This window comes from Acipenser ruthenus, chromosome 16 (genome assembly GCF_902713425.1).
Source record: "Acipenser ruthenus chromosome 16, fAciRut3.2 maternal haplotype, whole genome shotgun sequence".
Lineage (NCBI taxonomy): Eukaryota > Metazoa > Chordata > Actinopteri > Acipenseriformes > Acipenseridae > Acipenser > Acipenser ruthenus.
In genome coordinates, this window is record NC_081204.1 from 30,089,113 (window position 1) to 30,108,168 (window position 19,056).

The 19,056-nt window shown below is 42.1% G+C and overlaps 1 protein-coding gene across 6 annotated transcripts in view; it reads left to right on the top strand.

Annotated features, from left to right (window-relative positions):
• The window catches only part of LOC117411909 (BCL-6 corepressor-like protein 1), a 28,892-nt gene that overhangs the window by 3,611 nt on the left and 6,225 nt on the right, over positions 1-19,056 (top strand). The window contains exons 1-5 of one of the 6 annotated variants that reach the window (XM_058989353.1): positions 1,070-1,252; positions 12,052-12,163; positions 13,553-13,646; positions 14,207-16,879; positions 17,468-17,594. In XM_058989353.1, the coding sequence (XP_058845336.1) occupies positions 12,078-12,163; positions 13,553-13,646; positions 14,207-16,879; positions 17,468-17,594 (2,980 nt within the window). In that variant the 5' untranslated portion in view covers positions 1,070-1,252; positions 12,052-12,077. Of the gene's footprint in view, positions 1-1,069; positions 1,253-9,182; positions 9,333-11,997; positions 12,164-13,552; positions 13,647-14,206; positions 16,880-17,467; positions 17,595-19,056 lie in introns of those variants that run through there. The other 5 variants (XM_058989352.1, XM_058989357.1, XM_058989355.1 and 2 more) reach the window with 5 other exon arrangements.

Genomic DNA, 19,056 nt, shown 5'->3' on the forward strand with positions numbered 1-19,056 from the left:
CCTATATTGTGAATGGACGCGCTGTTTCTGGCAAGGGTTATCCACCAACTGATCTCTTAGAAACATACGTTCCTTTTTCTTCTTCAGTGTAGATGGGGTGGGTAGCCTATTGTTTTCTAACCGATGTTAAAACTGTATCAGTAAAAACAAACGGTAGATTTGTTAAGTACTGTATATTTCAAATCGTATATAATGTGTAACACGTGATTCTCTATTGAAGTCTTGTAACGTGATACAGTTTCTTATACACCCTCAATTAACATCATATGCATCCAAAGTTATTTCAGATGTACGAAAATAAAGAGATTTGGCCCGACCCAAAGGCTTATGTTGTATTTTGAAATCAGAAATACTGCTTTCCGGGACGTGCCTTCAGGTCGCATTATTGTAATCTAGAATTCAGCACCCTCCCGTGATTTTACTGAGCATATAGTTTAAATGTATTCTTCGCTTATTAGACATGGATGGGCATAGCCTACTGTAATAATTTGAGTTTAATATATATATATATATATATATATATATATATATATATATATATATATATATATATATATATATATATATCAATCTAAGTGTAAAACCAGAGCATACATGCTGCTTTAATTTCTTAAACGGTTTTAAATAGTTTTAATGGAATGCATACATATTTTAATTAATCAGAATGGGATTTTAACAAAACATCTTAAAGTTGTTTTTAATAGGGCTCTATAACGGAGCTGGGTCGCATGTAAAGTGTCATGAATTTTGAACTGTTGATAAAAAAAAGACCTGTATTGTATTTAAACGCTGGGCAAAGAGTTGAGAAAGAAAGAGAGGCCGCATGTTAGCACTAGAAGAAAAAAAAAAAAGAAAAAAAACAGTGGATTTAAACTAAGTTGCGTGCTATGTATGAAGTAATTGACATCGATGCGAGTAATGCACGGGTTTGACTGTTTATGTTCTAAGCTAAGGTTTTTTAAATGTATGGTCTGGCAAACACAACCTGCATGTTATTCACCTGCAGACAGAAACACGCAGGCTTTAGGACCCGACGTGCGCGATTTCTCTCCAGCTGCTGCAGTCTGAAACTGGCAATGTGGGAACATCGCGGAGAGAAACCCAAATCTCACCCCGGATTCATTCTACTTTAAAAGCGCATCGGAACCCCGAACCGGAAGTTTGCGCAGCTCGTAGATCCAGCCCTCTGTCCCCGTGTCAGTTCCGAATCCGGACCAGCTGGAGACCTTTTCTGATCTCGCTCGTGGGGAAGGTAAGACGGTGCTCTGCGAGTGCCATTGCTAATAACAAAAGAGAGGCGCTGCTGGCTGGGGGCATTTAAAGGGGCATTGCAGAAGAGAGAGAGAGAGAGAGAGAGAGAGAGAGAGAGAGAGAGAGAGAGAGAGAGAGAGCGGGGAACAACCAGAGTCTTAAAACTTTTTTTCTTAAATTTTAAACTCGGTGACTAGATAATAGATTGTTATAAAAAAAAACCCAGTCGTGTTGTGTATTTAAACATTAAAGAGCTGCGATATTTTTTTTAATACCTGCATTTGTACGAGGTTTTGAAAACAAATAAATCGCAAGCATGTTGTGTTATTGTGTTTTTAAATGTGTCATTTTAAAAGGCTTTTTTTTTTTTAATGCAACGTATGTGGCGCATTTGAGGAGCGAGAAGTTACAGAGAAGCTAGCTTCTCAGAAGCTCAGTGTGTCTCTTCTTTTGAGTTGCACTTGCAGTCTCTCTGACGGGTGTGGGTGGGTTGAAATCTGTACCACCACCCACCACCCTGAAATATTTTGAAGCTATTATTCTACACAGCTCTCCAAGTTCCACAATGAGATATCTTGATAAATAATAATGTATGGTCGACTGTTTTCAAACGGGGCATCGTAGAATTATTGTTACAGTTGCTGCAGTGGTCGTTCTGGTTGAAGCAGTAGTTCATCCTATATTCATTTGTATACCTGACTCATATTTATACATTTTAAAAACTGTGCATTTCTATTCATTTTGTAATGAGAACTACTGCAATTGAATTATCCTCTGTAAAAATGGCTGGTTGCACTGCTGGACATTCGCTCTCACATCATCCATACAGGATGTCTGACAGTGAAAGGTCTGCTCGTTAATCTTATTGTAAATATTATTAAACATGCGAATATGCATATATAGTGACATTTCTTTAAGAACTTGTGTCTTGCGTTTAGGGAAGCGGCTTTAACGGGTTGTTGCCATGTTTGCAAATGGAAACCCCAAAGACGCAGATATAAATAAACCTTTCCGTGATAGGATGACCGAAAAAACACAGGCTTGTTTTTATCTGTATTTATCATGGGTTTTTTGTTTTTTTCTCGATTTGTGTTACACTGTTTCAAGGACTGTTTAAAACCCTATGCGCCTCGCTTTGTACGTTTGAATTCGATCTATACCCCAGGGCAAGACGAGTCTCGGGACGAGCAGTAACCCCCGCTGGGCGAGTTTGAGCTCCAGGCAGCCGGGAGCTGTCGGGATCGCCAACCGGGTAATGAGCGCTCTTTGTCGGTCAGCGATCTCGAGGATAACCCGCTGCGCCACGATCTTTATTTAGACTATGAAACAAGCAGAAAACGATGCATTATTTTGTGGCAGCAAACAGACGCGCGGTGCTATTCAGATAGTATTTTTTATATATAAGAAAGAGCCTTTAAAAAAATAATTAGGCTAAATACTTAATTATTATAATTAGGTTGTTAATATTATTTATCGTGTTCTGGTTTGCTTTTTAAATAGACAGCCTCCTTTTCGACTACAAATGTTGGGCTATTGTATATATAAAAAAACTCTTTACACACACCTGTATTGACAGTAAAAGCAACCCAGGTACTCCACGAAGCCTTTGCCGTTCCCTGTAAAACCTCTGTCTATGGATTTAAGGTTGTTTCCACAGGCTGGATTTTGCGTCACTGTTATATACTAGCAGGCTATACTTCTAAGCCTAATGCAGAAATAGGTCATCGTTTTCACAATGTTTATTTTTCAGTCTGCTTGCTTGCTTCTAAAAAGGTGGGCAAACCGAGGCCTTGAGACATCGGGCAGGCTACTTCTACCGATCAAAAAATGTAGGAGCACTTTTTTAAGTGAAAGATAAACCACAGACATTTCTGTCATCGGGAGATAAGAACACACACCGACTCACACTGTAGTAAACTTCCTTTCATTTTCATTAAACATTTAAGACGTCATCGTGTTTTTGTTTTTTTTAGTACGCTATCACTTTATGATCTAAATCAACTCGAACAAAAAAAACGATCTTTTTCTGTCACAGTCTGCTTAAGAAATGTTTTTATAATGGATTTGGTGCTTAAGCTAGGTGTGAGGAATTGCAACGCTAATGTAATGGCTGCACTGCACCGGGGGAGAGCAAGCTTTTTCTGAGGCAAGCGGGCCCTCCAAACCCCGACGCTCTTATAATCCACTTATTTACCTGGCGAACCCTTTCAATAGTGATGTTCTTACCGTATTCTATCTAACCAGCAGGGCCTCTTAGCGAGTTAAGCTAAATTCGCGCAACGGTGTCGCGCAGCGTGTGTGTGTGGGTGGGTGTGTGTGTGTGGCTGTCTCTGTAAAGAGAGTTATGCCTGGGCTGTGCCTGTGTTGCGTGCCTATGGTAATTAGGAACGTTAATTCTAAATCTAGGGGCGAGGCAAAATTCGGCTTTTTACACCACTCGAAAATACCAGAGGGCACAACCTTGCAAAGGAGACGCCAGAAGGCGACAGGACAAACATGTGCCAGGCCAGTGGAAACCCTAACAAAACATATTTTGGATTGCGCATTCTGGGCTAGCTTTCTGCGTGGGCACGTAAAGCAAAATACTGTTTAGCTAGGTCCTCCATCAGTTGAGTCAAGCTTACTGTAAGTCCACTGTGTGGAAGTGCAGGCGTTTTCATTGCATGTGCAATAAACGACTAGCGAATCAATTGCTCTTTGAATTGTCATAATTTCTTTATTACTATTTAAAAAAGTATAGGCTACTGTTGCATTGTTTTTGGATACTGGCACAGGTGCCATTGAAAATTGAACTTTCTTGACCCTTGACTTCATGGCACTGGAGTGGGTGTTTTTAATAATGAGCAGTTTACCAATGCTTTCTATTAAATCAAAGGCGAGACAACAATAAGTCTGAATTGTCTTTTTTTTAGGGAGTAGGGGGGTCAGTTACAGCCCTACAGTACTAGCCTCTTAATCCAGCAGACTCAAAACAGGAGATAACCATACAATTTTAAACCCCTCCATAAAACTGTCAATAGGGTTCACATGGGTGCATTAATTAATTCACTGATGCAGCATGTGGGGGTCTGACTGCTGTACATGTCATTAAGGACGGCCAGGGAGATACAGCTGCACATGTGCTCATCTAGTGACATTGATCCCCACTTCCTGCTGCTTGCAAAGCAGCCCTTCTGTCCGCCTGTCTGTCTTGTCATTCTTCTGTCTATTCATGAGACTGCTGCATTAAAGAGATTGAGGTGTGCCCAAAACAGGGACACGCCTGTCACACCTTTATAAATACTTCCAGCTCCCTGAAGGTTTGTACTTGGGTCTGAAATTAGTGGTGCAGAAAAGCAGTAGGTGCATATGCTCCAGCAGAGGTGGCTGTCGGTGGTCACTTTGTAACTGTTGCCACAGAAACATGTTTAATTATTGAGCACCTTGACTATTGGTACAAAAGAGATACACCGTTGCAATATTATAATGTATGGGCGTTTAAAAAAAGAATAATAATAATAATAATGCAAAATATACAGGTACCACAGAATGGAACATTTGCATATGTTCTGATTTAAAATTGTGATCTGTATTGTGAGTTCTCTCTAGGGTTAGTTTTGCCTGATAAGGGTCTATGTGCCCCTTTAAGGTTGTGTTCACAATGGATTTGGTACAGTCTCAGCTCAGTTCCTTTGGTTTAAAGCAATGAATCAATTTGCTTGATTTGCTTGCTGTTCACACTTACCTGGAAGCAAATGTATTTAGTTTTGTATGGGTGTGACAGTTCATTTGTGTTCACACTGGAATTTGCAAGTGAACTTGTTTTTTTTTTTATGATGAGTGGATTGGCTCTGCCTGCAATGCATCTTGGTGTCTTTTTAAGATGGCGGTGATTGGGCACCTTGTTTTTAAATTATTTTTTAAAAAATGTATCGCTATTGAAGCAAGTAATGATGAGCACTGGAGGAAAGTACAGGAGCTGGATTCTCTTTGTTAAGTTCTGCCTGGGTTTTTGGCAACCAAATTTCTATAAATATCCCCTTCTTTCACTGTCCATGTTGTTCCACGTGACGTTTTTCCACCAAACTAGACCAAAATATCCTGGAAACTTCACTTCCATCTCATGTAGCTACAAAGGTCAGTGCCCTGTGTGCAAACAAACTGAGTTCCCCTGTCGTTCACACTGAAGTGTAGCAAGAGCACCAAACTTACTCTGCCAAACAGACAGGGGCCGTCTCTTCATCCTTTTAGTTCCAATAGGTTTTAATGAAAGTACCAGGATTGAGTCTGCATTAGTAGACTGTTAGGTGGCATTTTGGAAAGCACATTGGGCTCAAGTCCAGGTCAGAGTGGTCTCATCAACCCCCCTAACTTTTCTGTCCATTTCCTAAACTTTCAACGTAAGAGTTGAATACAAGTTTGAGACTTCTCTGTTACATCCTTTTCAAATCTTGCTCTTTTAAATCTGAGCCAGCCATGTCCTCTTAATTTGGATCGTGCAAACGGTTCCACCTGTTATTAATGCACTCCAAACAGAGTCTTCTGCAGAGTTTTAATTGTGAATTGCTGCAATCATGGCTCACATGAACAAACGTAACTTACAGGGACATTTTTTAACAAAGCCTTTCTTATAATTATGGCAAGGTTGTATGCTTTATTGTGTGTTAGGTGTGCACTGTCTAGAATTTTGGTATGCCAGAGGGTTATGCAATTTTTCATGCACAGTAAATACAGGACTTGATTTATCCATTAAATCCCTTAATTATGACAAGCAAAGGGATAAAGTAAAATGGTCTAACTGGAGCTGGTTCAAATAGAGGGAGATCTCGGTTAAAAGGGACTGACTGAGTGGGCTTTGTGTATAGATAGAGATGGTAACAATGGGGTTAAAAATAGCTTCTTTTTTTAACTGTATCTCAGTGTTGGGCAACTCTGACCTTTCCTTACCTAGTCTTTGTCCCAACCCAGTTTTTAATTGTTTGATTGAAACAATGAACCCTCCGTCCAGGTCTAAAGCAGTTCACTTATTCACTATACCTGTTAACCCTGATGCAGCACCCCCACCCCACCCCCAGAACTGGCCTATGCCTGTCATATATTATGTATAAAAGCTGATAACAGAAAAAACACACCAGCAAGCATGCATTTCAGGTTAAACATGGGTTTTGCACAGATTTGTGAGCAATATAGGTCAATGAAAGACAATGTTGGGTTACACCGACATCTACTTAGTTGTTTCTCTCTCTCTCTCTCTCTCTCTCTCTCTCTCTCTCTCTCTCTCTCTCTCTCTCTCTCATATATATATATATATATATATATATATATATATATATATATATATATATATATATATATATATATATATATATCCCATGCCTGTAAACTGCTACAAAATTACTTACCGGTAATTTAAAGTTGTATTACCCAGGGATTTGAAGGCTGGCTGTAATCACACATTAATCCTATGCCATAAAACTTTAAAATAAAGCAATTTAAAATCACAATTGCAAGAAGGGTGTAGATAACAAAAACGTGCTCATTAAAGAGCATGGCTCAAGGAAAACCAAAGCATTGCTCTCTGGGATGACCCATGTGAAGGGCCTGTGTGATGACAGCTGACCGGCAAAGGAGGAAGGTGGCCCACGCCTCTTAAGATCTGCAACAAAACAGTGCTCTTCTTACACAATAGCATTGGTTGCATCACTGCATACATAACAACTGGGTTACTTGCTGCACTGTTTTGCAATCTCATTCAAGCTACAAAATGCATGTTTTTAACCTTGCAGTTATTGCTAAAGTCATGCTGCATTCTCATGTTGCCCCTTTTGAAAACCATGCTGTCAATTTGTAGGATGTTGTTGGAAGTCATTTTGTTGTGACCATCTAAATTAGAACAGGAAAACAGATGTTTTTAATGGCGTTCTTATGTGGGTGTGTTTAGGGAATGGAGTCATGTGTTAATTATTTATCTTTAATTTGCACCCCCCCCCCCCCCACCTCCATCAGACACTAAAGCATAAGGATGCATATTTTCTTTTAACTATAAGAGGTATGCTGATGCTGCTGTATACCGTTCACAGAATAATATGAAGTATCTTTTATTTCTCAGAGGATTTTGATTGTAGTTCTGCAGACGCGGTATTATAATTGCGAAGCTCTGTGTAATGTATTTGCCCTATATTTCACGAATGGGTAAAATACGTGTTTGTTTTTTTTCATTGACGCTTCTATTTCGAATTCCATTGGAACAGTTCCCTTTTCTCTGTGGGTCTCTGCAGACATGTCCGCCTTACAGGTTAAAACGTCGCGCTAAGGAATGGCTGTAGTTTATGCGGTCAAAATATCAATAAGATACAGTACTATAATGGATCTGTGTACATTGCACTTTTAAATGTTAATGCATTCATTTTAACATATGCATATTTTTAAAATAGATGTGTGTTGCCAGTTTCAATATATATATATATATATATATATATATATATATATATATATATATATATATATATATATATATATATGTCATATATTAACTAAAAAGTAATTTTCATTTAAAAAATAGTTTCCTTCAAACTCTGTTTGGGTAAAGTACATCAGGATTTATAGTAGATCGGAGTAAAATGTATCATAAGAAAAAAGCCCAAAAGCATCGAGCAAATAATTGCAGAAATCGGAGGCATTTTGTTCCCTAAGATTCTGCACATCTCTCTCCAGTACACGGTAGACGCCTCTGTTGCTACGCTGGGTTAGTTCAGCTCACATGACTTGGCCGGTAGCGGATGGTATTAAATATTCCATGCATCGGCTACTGAATTTAGTTTTGGCTTATTTTAAAGATATAGAAATAAACATTTGTGTTTCTAGTAGAATGCAAATATTTTGTTCCAGGTTTCCCATTAGTCGCGTTATTTTTGATTCGAAGTCACGCATTTCTGGTCATTTGATTGACACATTGTTTGCAAGACAATTAAATACCGGTAATGTAGTACAGATACAGGACGCTATAGTTATAGCTCGTCATATTAAGTTATATGCTTAAACCGGCAATACGGGACAAGAAAAGACGTTGAGATGATGTACAGCTGCGAGAAAACGCAGATTTCTCTCCCAGCATTTTGTCTCCTAATTGCAAGTTGTATGTTTTGTGAGAGTACAATGCCTGCGTGCATTCGGCTACACATTGTCTGTCGTTGGGTGATGGCATACACCAGTACTAGCGACTACTCAGAGCATAGGCTCCACGCTCGTGTTCTGTTTTAAATTCACCAAGGTTAAGAATTAAGACACTATTTCAAAGTAACCTTCAGCAGAGGGCATGGGCAAACTTGTATGGAAAATATACGAAGAAGAATGTGTTATAACCATTTTAATATGTTTATTTTAAGGTTTTAATTCGACTCACGACTTAGGTTAACGAGGAGAAAAAAAATTGAACAAACGTCTTTATAGTCCTGCTTCATTTTTCTTCTTTGATTGCAACACTGTGACACCCCTCTTGTTTTTATATAAATGTATCATATATAGGTATATGCGTTTATTTTCTCTAAATTGGACGGCATTTAGGACTGCAATTAAGGAACGCATTCTGCATTGACAAACATGTCAGGATATTCTGTCACCAGTGTTTATATTGTGCCGTAATGTTAAAGGTTGCTGCTGTTCTGTGCCCACTTTCAACTCACTTTCATGTGTAGGCTATGCTTGCGCTGCCGGTGAAACGTTTTTAATCAATCCATAGTTTTTTGTATTTATTATTATCCACAAACAAGCACACTGGCATTTGTTTTCTCTTATCTCTGTTTTCACTTTGCTACTAAAGCTTTTTCAGTTTAGCGCACCGTTGCGATCCCCTTTCCCCTTGAGCGGCTGTTTTCCTGCGGTGCATGCTGGGGCGCGTAGTCCCTACTCCTCCCTAATTCCACTTCTCACTAAAGGGGCGTGGGGACTGAAACACTACAAGTCCCAGACGATCCTCTTTCCATCTGTCCCTCTCTCCCATCGGAGAAGAGATAGAGTACGGAGTGCCTTGACGAAACCCCCTTGGACTTTCGGAACCGAAAAACGGACGATATTCGATAACTAAACCGAACCGGATCGAAGGGGTACGGAATTGACTCTCCATTTAATGTCATTTTGTGTAAAACCATATTAGACCGGCGAAAATGTGTTTGTTGATACATTTTGAAATAAATTGTTAAGCTGCGAATTTAGTCAGCGCTAGCTAGACGAGTCGACGTGAATCCCGAGTATTTTTTACCATCATAACAGAAACCCAGAGGACGAGGCTGTAGTTGTTAGGTTGTGCTGTTTTTCTGTATTTATATTGAATCAACATATTTCAAAATGTTTTCAAGCGGTGCACTAGCCAGTCCAGCCGGAGCCTGGTTGACTTTGCTGCGCAGGGATCGGTTTAATTTAAATCGCTTGTGTGCGGTGTTATTTTGAATAGGCTGAGGCATTTGAGAGAATAATGCCTTTATTAATAGGCTATACGAAGTTGACTTTTGCATCGTGACTGGAACTCTTCCGCGTTCATATTCCTGAATTGCGAATACTGTGAAAAGGGACTTCTGCATGCACCGGTCGGGAGTATTTATAATAAACATATTCAAAGGTAAACTTATGTTTATATCTTATCTGAAACAAAGCGATTGGTTGATATACAGAGCTTCAAGCTTATGTTTTTATCTGAGGCTCTTAAATGTGTTTTGTGCCCGTGCCGTTTGATTTGATGCTGTTTCAATACAGACGGTGCAGTTATGTGTTTCGCTGTGTGAGGTTACAAAGACGGATTTGACAGGCATCAGAGTTGAAGTGTAAATGGTTTCATGGCTTTTGTTTGGTTTAACGTGTATGTGTTTATAGAAAGTGTTCAGATAAACAACAAACGAATCTGACAGCGACTCCAGTACCTTTGTTTAAAAACAGTCTCAGACTGTAGCATACTTGTGGACGTAATTGTATAAAAAAAAAAAAAAAAAAAAAAAAAAAATTATATTAGAAACTGGTTTAAAGTAATCTGGGAAAAGGAAGTAGCCTCGTAACCTCACTAAAACGCAGTTATCACAGAGGCACATTCAAATAAACAAAACTCACCATCTGGATTGGTTTTGGTGTACAGGAGGTTGCGGTAACACTTCTCAGTTCGCATCTTGTAGCGAATGCGACTGAACCCCGCTGCTTGAAGACATTCATTTGAACGTTATTTGTTGCTTCATGAAATATTACTGTTATCAAGAGAGTATTTAAATAGGCGTGCAGCTTGGTTAGTTGTTTGTTGAAAATGATTACCTTCTCATAGGCTTAATCATCCAGTTGATTGTACTGAGGAATACTGCTGAATTCCAACGTCATGTATGTGCATTTTCCTGGTTCAAAATGCGTTTCCCGGTGTCGGGGCTTGTTTGAGGAAAATGCAGTTTTAAAATCGGAGACTTTGTTTGTTAGTTTGCTTTGTTTTTGTTAGGCACACAGTCTGCAGTGTTTGTTTGTAGCACACATTCAGTGTCTTTGACATCAGCTGAGAATGATGCCCTCCACTCAGTGAAATGTTATGGGATAATATGTATTACTAATAATATCTAATATTCATTAACTAAAACCCATTGCCTCGCATTTCACAAGCTCTTAACATTTTTCTTACCTCACACTCAGCCTGTAGAATTATAGGGCATTTCAGAGTCACACAGAGCCTCTTCAGTGTACTGCTGTTGGTAAACATGTAAATGCAAACAATTTTTAAAATACAGTGGTATTAGATGAATTGAATAGACTCCAATATGTTCTGACTAAATTTATCTTGTGTAAATCTTATGTTAAACCATTGAACTATTGTGTAATATATGCCTGTGACAGTGTTTAAATGTAAACTCGGGTGTGAATGTAATGCTGAGGGCTCCATGTGCTCTGTGTTTCAGACTGCACGGTGCTCAGAATGTATGCTGAGACCCATGTGCTCTGTGTTTCAGACTGCATGGTGCTCACAATGTAATGCTGAGGGCTCCAAGTGCTCTGTGTTTCAGACTGTACGGTGCTCAGAATGTAATGCTGAGACCCATGTGCTCTGTGTTTCAGACTGCATGGTGCTCACAATGTAATGCTGAAGGCTCCATGTGCTCTGTGTTTCAGACTGCACGGTGCTCACAATGTAATGCTGAAGGCTCCATGTGCTCTGTGTTTCAAACTGCATGGTGCTCAGAATGTAATGCTGAGGGCTCCATGTGCTCTGTGTTTCAGACTGCACGGTGCTCACAATGTAATGCTGAGACCCATGTGCTCTGTGTTTCAGACTGCACGGTGCTCAAAATGTAATGCTGAGGGCTCCATGTGCTCTGTGTTTCAGACTGCACGGTGCTCACAATGTAATGCTGAGGGCTCCATGTGCTCTGTGTTTCAGACTGCACGGTGCTCACAATGTAATGCTGAGACCCATGTGCTCTGTGTTTCAGACTGCACGGTGCTCACAATGTAATGCTGAGGGCTCCAAGTGCTCTGTGTTTCAGACTGCACGGTGCTCACAATGTAATGCTGAGGGCTCCATGTGCTCTGTGTTTCAGACTGCATGGTGCTCACAATGTAATGCTGAGGGCTCCATGTGCTCTGTGTTTCAGACTGCACGGTGCTCAGAATGTATGCTGAGACCCATGTGCTCTGTGTTTCAGACTGCACGGTGCTCACAATGTAATGCTGAGACCCATGTGCTCTGTGTTTCAGACTGCACGGTGCTCACAATGTAATGCTGAGGGCTCCATGTGCTCTGTGTTTCAGACTGCACGGTGCTCAGAATGTAATGCTGAGGGCTCCATGTGCTCTGTGTTTCAGACTGCACGGTGCTCAGCCTGTCTGCCATGGTCTCGGCTCCTCCACTCTGCAGCAGTGTGCACGACTGGGTCAACAACGATCACATCCGGATGTGTGGGATCAACGAGGAAAGGTGAGGTTACGAGCCTGTTGTTGGGGGGGGGGTGTCTTGGACGAAGCCCCTTAAGCACATACAGCAAATCGGAACACTCTTGAAACATTCACTCAGAAACGTTCTCTGCAGACTGTCCCACCGAGCCACTGTGTGCACAGGATGGCGGTGCATTTTTGTGTCCTACACAGTGTGCTGTAATAGAACTAGAAGAAACCTTATTTGACAAACTTGTCTTGAGAAAGACTTGTAGGCAAAACATTTATCTATGAATTTAAGTTTCTTTCAGTATTGCTGCCCATTCTGTCTTTTTTTTATTTATATTAATTGGTTATTGTGTCCTGTATTTATATATAGCTAATTGCATGTCTGCTAGCTAAGTTGCTAAAGAATAGTTTTATTAAAATCAAAGTTTTAGGAAGAAATATCCTAAGTGGGAGATCATAGTGAGTTAGGTCTAAGGTTGAAATCCCAATACACTCAAAACAAGATAAAATGGTGTGTGGGAGGGCTTCAGTATTACTATGTCCCTTAAGTATTTAGCGTATTTCCCCTTTCCCCTTCCCTCTCCTTCTTCACGTTTCAGCCAGTGGCAATGCTAGGTGCAGTGTGACGAGGGTCCCTAAGCAAAGCCAGTTTCTGTGCAATTAGTTTCCTGCAAAACAAGGCACCTCAGCCTGCCCTGGTCCACACCCACACTCAACAAGCTGCTAATTGCTGATCTCGGGGAGGAATCCGCAGGATTCGCATCCGCTAACAAGATCAGAATGGAAACTGATTAGGTTATCCTGAATCATTTGTGAAGTAGAAAGCGCAGCAGTGGCCCAGGGGGTGCTGAAAGAAGACAGCAACACTTTAAACATTTGAAAAGAGGTGTCAGTGTAAGGGCTGCAGACGATGTATACAATTTGTAATAATAAGTTTGTAATAAGTTTGTAATACTGGTTAAAACTGACACTTGGTATCGCACAAGACCTGTTTAGCTTAATGCTGGCATTCCAATAACAATACAAGATATATAACAGTTTAGTAACAGTCCAGCAATGTCACGTGAGAGTAATCCAGTGTACAGTACTCCACAAATGAAGTGTACCGTTTTACTGGCATTACAGTAACCAGGATCAAATATAAAAAGGCGTGTTGACTGACTCGTTGCTATACAGGTTCACTGCTGTGTGTCACCCGATTGTAATTTAAATAGTGCCCCTTTTAATGTAAACGCATAATTAATCCTCCCAATTGTTTCTTTGCTAATTCTGCCTTTATGAAACGGGTTGTAGTGTAGTGACTACTAAAAATTGCGAGGAGAAAAAGACAGCACTGAAAAATTCCATTCCCAAAATGCCTAATTCCGAGATTCTGCGATCATGGAAAATCAGCAGCCCTGTATAATGTGTTGTCTTTAATCAGCAGGAGAGCGTCCTTCACAGAAGAGGATTCAACTAACACAGCCTCACAGCGAACAGTTGTGAAGGAATGTTGTGTTACCAGCACTCTTACGCAGGTAACAAACAGAAAACCGGACTCTCCTTTTGAGTTTTTTAAACTGCCTAGTATGCTTTTACAAACAGCATGGCACAATTGGTTGCAAGCAAAACTAATGATACCCTACTAGCAAAGTCCACTGGCATTTCAGCTTATAGAAACAAAAAGGGGCAGAGAAAAATACTTCCTTCTGTTAAAACATTCCAGTGCTTAAGTTAAAATGGTGTAAGTATTTTATTGCAACCGGTAGCATGCTTGTGTCCTGTATATTAAGTAGGTGGGTGCACCTGTCTGTCTTTGCAGCTGGATGAGTCGGAACTCTCAGATTCCAGTGAGCAGGTTGTCAGTAGAGGTTAAATTGTATTGAACCTGAGATCTGTAGAGCAACCTAATGATAAAAATAAGCGCATTACTCTTCATATATGAACTGTGTCCCTTTAGCATATTTCAATTTTCTCCTCTCGAAAATATTAAGTTCAAAAGCTGGTTTAGGATAAGGTGTGTTGGGGTGTAATAGGAATATAAGCATTTGAATAAGTATTTCCTCTTTCTCACTCTCGCTCTCTTTGTTTCTTATAGGATGACTCCCCTCAGGTGAACAATGGCGATGGAAGCACTGTTAACAAAGAAGTCAGTGCTTCTAAAGAGGTTCCGGAGAGCATCACTGGGGATCCACCACCAGACACCCCATCCTCAGAGCTCACACAGGAGAAGCAGGCCACACCCTCTGATCCATCGAGCCAGCAGCCAGAGCCGGACAGCTCTCAGAACTCCAGAAGTCCAGATGTAATTCACAAGGACAGCAGGTTAACAACGTTCCCTGAAGCCCTTCCTGTCCAGCTACAGAACTGCACCTCCTCATCTTACCGCTCCCCCGTCAACAGAGCACTTTACCAGAAAGCTGAAGCTCCCAAACCAAGCTTGGATGGAGATGCATCCTTTCTGGGGCAGCCATGGCCCCGTTGGAAAGTGGACGGTTCGGCTTTGCCTCTGAACCCGAGCTTGAACGCAGCCAACCCTGCAAAGAGAATTAATCTACCAGCAGCCCAGGCCCAGCCATTGGTTAATCTTCCACCAGCATTTCAATGCCCTCCGGTTTTTAACCAAGGCCAACCCCTGGCCTTTCTGCCGTCTACAAACTATGTACCCCCTCTGTGTAAGGTGACACTGCCTGCCACTTTGAGCCCCATAGCAGCGTTAAGAGAAGCAACAGCATCCCAGTTCATGCTAGACCGACAGCACCACAACTCGAGTCCCAGCATGACGACGCAGCTGCGTTCCTATCCTTACCATTTCTCCGTGAGCAGAACCCTCTCTGTCAATCCCAAATCCCCTTCCAGTAATGACAAGCCTCTGTGTAGCAACTCTCCCTCCAGCTCTGCATCTAGCAGCAAGCATTCCAAACCTGCCACAGAGTTCTACTCCCCTCCTGTTTCTGTGGCGTCATCCGTAGCGCTTCCTTTGAAGCAGCCCATGTTGGCTTCTGCCCCCCCTCCTCTTCCTCTGTCTTCTAATTCTCCGATCTGCTACCGCCCTACCAGCACCCTCACTCTGACCAGCCTGCCGAGCCATGTAGAACACAGGCCCCTACAACACTGTGTTGATAAACCCTCCCTGGCCTATACTCGGTTGCAATCTCCACCTCGTCTTGAGGAACAGACAGTTGTCCCTCCGCCTGAAGTCAGGGACCTGCCTCTTGACTTGTCTGCCAAGTCCAAGCGTTCGAAGATGCCAAAAGACCTTCGGAAGACACCGCCAATGCCAGTGCTAACCCCAGCAGAGGGGGGCAGGAGCGATTCCGCATTTGTGAAGCGATTACCTCAAAGCCACACCGCCAATTTGGGTGTAGCACCTCCTTTTGTGGTCTTTCCGGACTTCTTAAGAAACGGTGGTGCTCTTCCAAAGAAGTCTGGGGACCGTTTGACTTCCCAGTCACTGGAAGCCTCTGGATCCTGGGCTAAGAACCCTCTACAGAGCTCCATCAGTGCTGTACCAGGAACTTACGTTGGGGTGGCTAACCCAGTTCTGGCTTCCACTCTGCGGGGCAAAGACGGCAAAGGTGCTTTTGTGGATGATCTCCTTAGCATCGCAAAGCAGGAAACCATCTCCATCGTCGACCAAGGAGAGAAGATGACCTTGGCATGTGGGGGAAAGAAGACACCCCATGTGACCAAGGATGTCCCCCAAAGGTTGGTCTCCAGGAGCCCCAAAAACAATGGTTTTCCAGTAGGCAATGTGCTGAGTCCATCCAACGATGCATCTCCGATAGCCTTATCGGTTCCCACTGCTTTATACCCTCATTACAAACTCACTAACGGCAAATCTCTGGGCTCAACGCCACCCCCTGAAGATAGACCTGTGCTCCAGCAGCCAGCACTCCTGCCTAGCACTTGCATCTCCTCGGCACAGACAAACCCCATCCCTGGAGGTCTTAAGGACAGGGTGGCCAGCAGCAGTGAAAACAGCCTTTTGCAAAGCACTCCTCATCTCGCTGCTCCCTTAAATTCCCACCAAGGAGCAGAAGAGAAGGGGAAGAAAGTCCGGACCCCCTTGTCCAACCTGGAGTCCATAGTTAAAAGGAAATCGATGGAGGTGACAGGGGCTGCTTGTGGGGATGATTGCAAGCAGATGACTTTAGACTCCAAAAAACCTGACGCAGCCTCCAGCACTGAAAACCAGACCAGATCTAGAGAAGCAAGCATAGCGCATTTGCATCCCAAAGCAGAGAAAGGAGATCCTAAGTGTGATGAGAGACTGACCGAACTCAAACGAGATAAAGGACATACTTCAAATAGTACCCCAGGACACTCGGCCGGGGAAGGTAAAGGTGATCCCAGACTTGCGGAGGAGGGCTTAGCTGTCTCTAGATCGAGTGACCTGACTCTGGACAGCTGTAGCAAGAAGGAGACTGCTGTTGGCGAATCTGAAAGCAGCCAAGAGCTTGAAGAGTTGGGGGTGAGAGAGGAGGATCAGAAGTCTAAGGGTCTCTCTCCCTGCATGAAGCTGGAAGGGATTGCTCTATCCATCTTGAAGGAGCAGTGCGCTGCTGCTGCCGAAGGGGAGAAGAAAAATGGAACCAAAGAGCCCAGGAAGCCAGCGAAGGTAAAGGGAACAGTCGGCAAAAAGAAAGGACCCGCATTGAAAAAGCAGGCAGAACATTCACCCGCCTCGGAGAAGAAGAAAGCAAAGTGCATTCACAAACTGAAAGAGGAGGGAAGCAATACCATGGAACAGGAGCCTCTGCTAAAGAAGGTACCGTTCAGCTATTGGTTATTGCAATACATTGAAGTCTTTTCCCTTTGCACTTCTCTTTAGATATGCACTACAGTAATCAGGATTTGGGGGTGGTGTTAAATAAGTTAGGATTCAGATGCATATAATAGAATATACAATGCAAAGGCATTTATTGCTTCGGCTTTTGTTCATAGACCTTGTGGGTTTAGAGATTACATAGTGCAACAAGGATGACAGTAGTACTCCCGTTGAATAGCAGTTTGAACAATTCCAGGTTACTGTAGCCTAATGTAGGCCCACCTGAGCTGTCTACTTTTTCCATTGTTAAGATCAGGCATGACTAATTAATGTCATAGTAAAACCTGGAATGGCTCAAACTACTATGCCAAGAGAGTCTCGTTTCCATCCCTACACAGTCATGTGTGTATGGATTGTGTATTGCTGGCCTGTGTGAAGTACAGAGGAATTTCTCCTGGGAAATCCACAGTAATGTGTTCCTGAGTTACAGTGCAGACTGCTCTTTACTGCGCGGGTGTTGGGGCAGTCCGGGTCCCGTGCTGTTGAAGGCTGACCCGTTTCTGTGCCCGGTGCTGTTTGTGCTTGCAGCGAAGGAAGAGGAGGGCGTCTGCTTTGGAGGAGAGTGTGGGGGAAACACAAACTGAAGAACTGAAGAGGAAAAGGAGGAGACGGGGGAGAATGCCAAAGCTGGGACCTGCATCGCTGAAGGACACAGGTAGGGCACAGGGCTGAAGCAGCAGGTAGAATTCAGGTCGAATCTACTGATTCCCAAATAAAACACCTGCTGGCTTCACAATGTGGACTGTGCTTGCTCTGTGTAGCCACGCTTTGACTGGTCTTGTTTTCTGAGTCTGAGTTACCTGTCCAATGATGGGTTTACAGGTAATGCTTCAGTAAGGAGGAGTAACGCTGAGTCTAGTGTACTGGTAAACCTGTTCAAGGATGCTGATAAATGCTTTCTGTCTCCCCCTGCGGTTCCCCAGCTGTGTGCTTCAATTCTAGATGTATTTTTGTATGTGGGATTTCTTTTCTCGGCAGAGAATGAATATAATACGCTCTTAACTATTTAACCTTTGCTTTTAAAATATGTTTATATTCAAGTTCACTTGTTTCCATAATTCTCATGTTGCAGCTGAATTAGTATATATTCTCTAATCATATCTATTTCACCGCAGTAGCGTTTTGAGCAGCAGCAGCTCATTTGCAATTTGTCAGTTTGATATATTTGCTGCTGTGTGTGTGTGTGTGTGTGTGTGTGTGTGTGTGTTTTAAATATTGCATTATCCCAAGAGAAGTTGAATTGCATGTTATTGGGCTGTACAAATGTAGGCATGCATGTATTAATATTACTATAGTTGCCCACATAATGACAGTAGATAACACCTCAAGGTATCTATTTGAGCTGTTATTGCAGAGAACCATCCCCCACTGGCTTCCTTCCCTGAAGTTTCTTTCAGGTTTGCTGGCTCTCATATTAGAACGTGGTTTACACCTCAGCAGCCACAATTGTGCTGGATTTTAGCAGCACATAATGAAAGACAGCTTCTCCTTTCAGCCAGATCATTGTGACAGTACCTGTAAATTAAAAAAGACCCTTGGGCTTGCATTTGTGCATGGAAGTTTATGATTTTTTTTTACAAAGGTTCTCCTGAAAAAAAAATGCACCAGTTACATAGAGCTGCTGGACAGTGGCTGTGAAATGGACTGATTAGCATGATTGGTGCTCTTTGGGTAACAATGTAAATTGTCTTGGGGAAACTCTTACTGTGTGTGTGTGTGTGTCTGTATGTGTGCGTGCGTGTGTATGTATTAACTTTTGAGGTCTAGGATCAATCCATGTTTTTAACTGGGTTTACCCTTGCACAACTATACCACTGTAAATTTCGATAGCAATTTTGCAGTCCCCCCCCCCCCATGCTTTTCCCATGATTATACGATGCATTTACCATGGTTTGCCATGTTTTTGAATATGCTTTAGGATACCCCTCTGTGCTTTACAGCACTTACCTGTGCTTTACCGTGCTTTCACTGTGCGTTATTAAACATTGCTGTGCTTTTACTATGGTACATTTTTAGAAGGGCCCAGAGGGCAGTGGGGAAAAAATCAAATGGCAAATCCACAGTGACCAGAGCTGCATTATCAGCAAACCACTACAAATTATTACCATAACTAATTT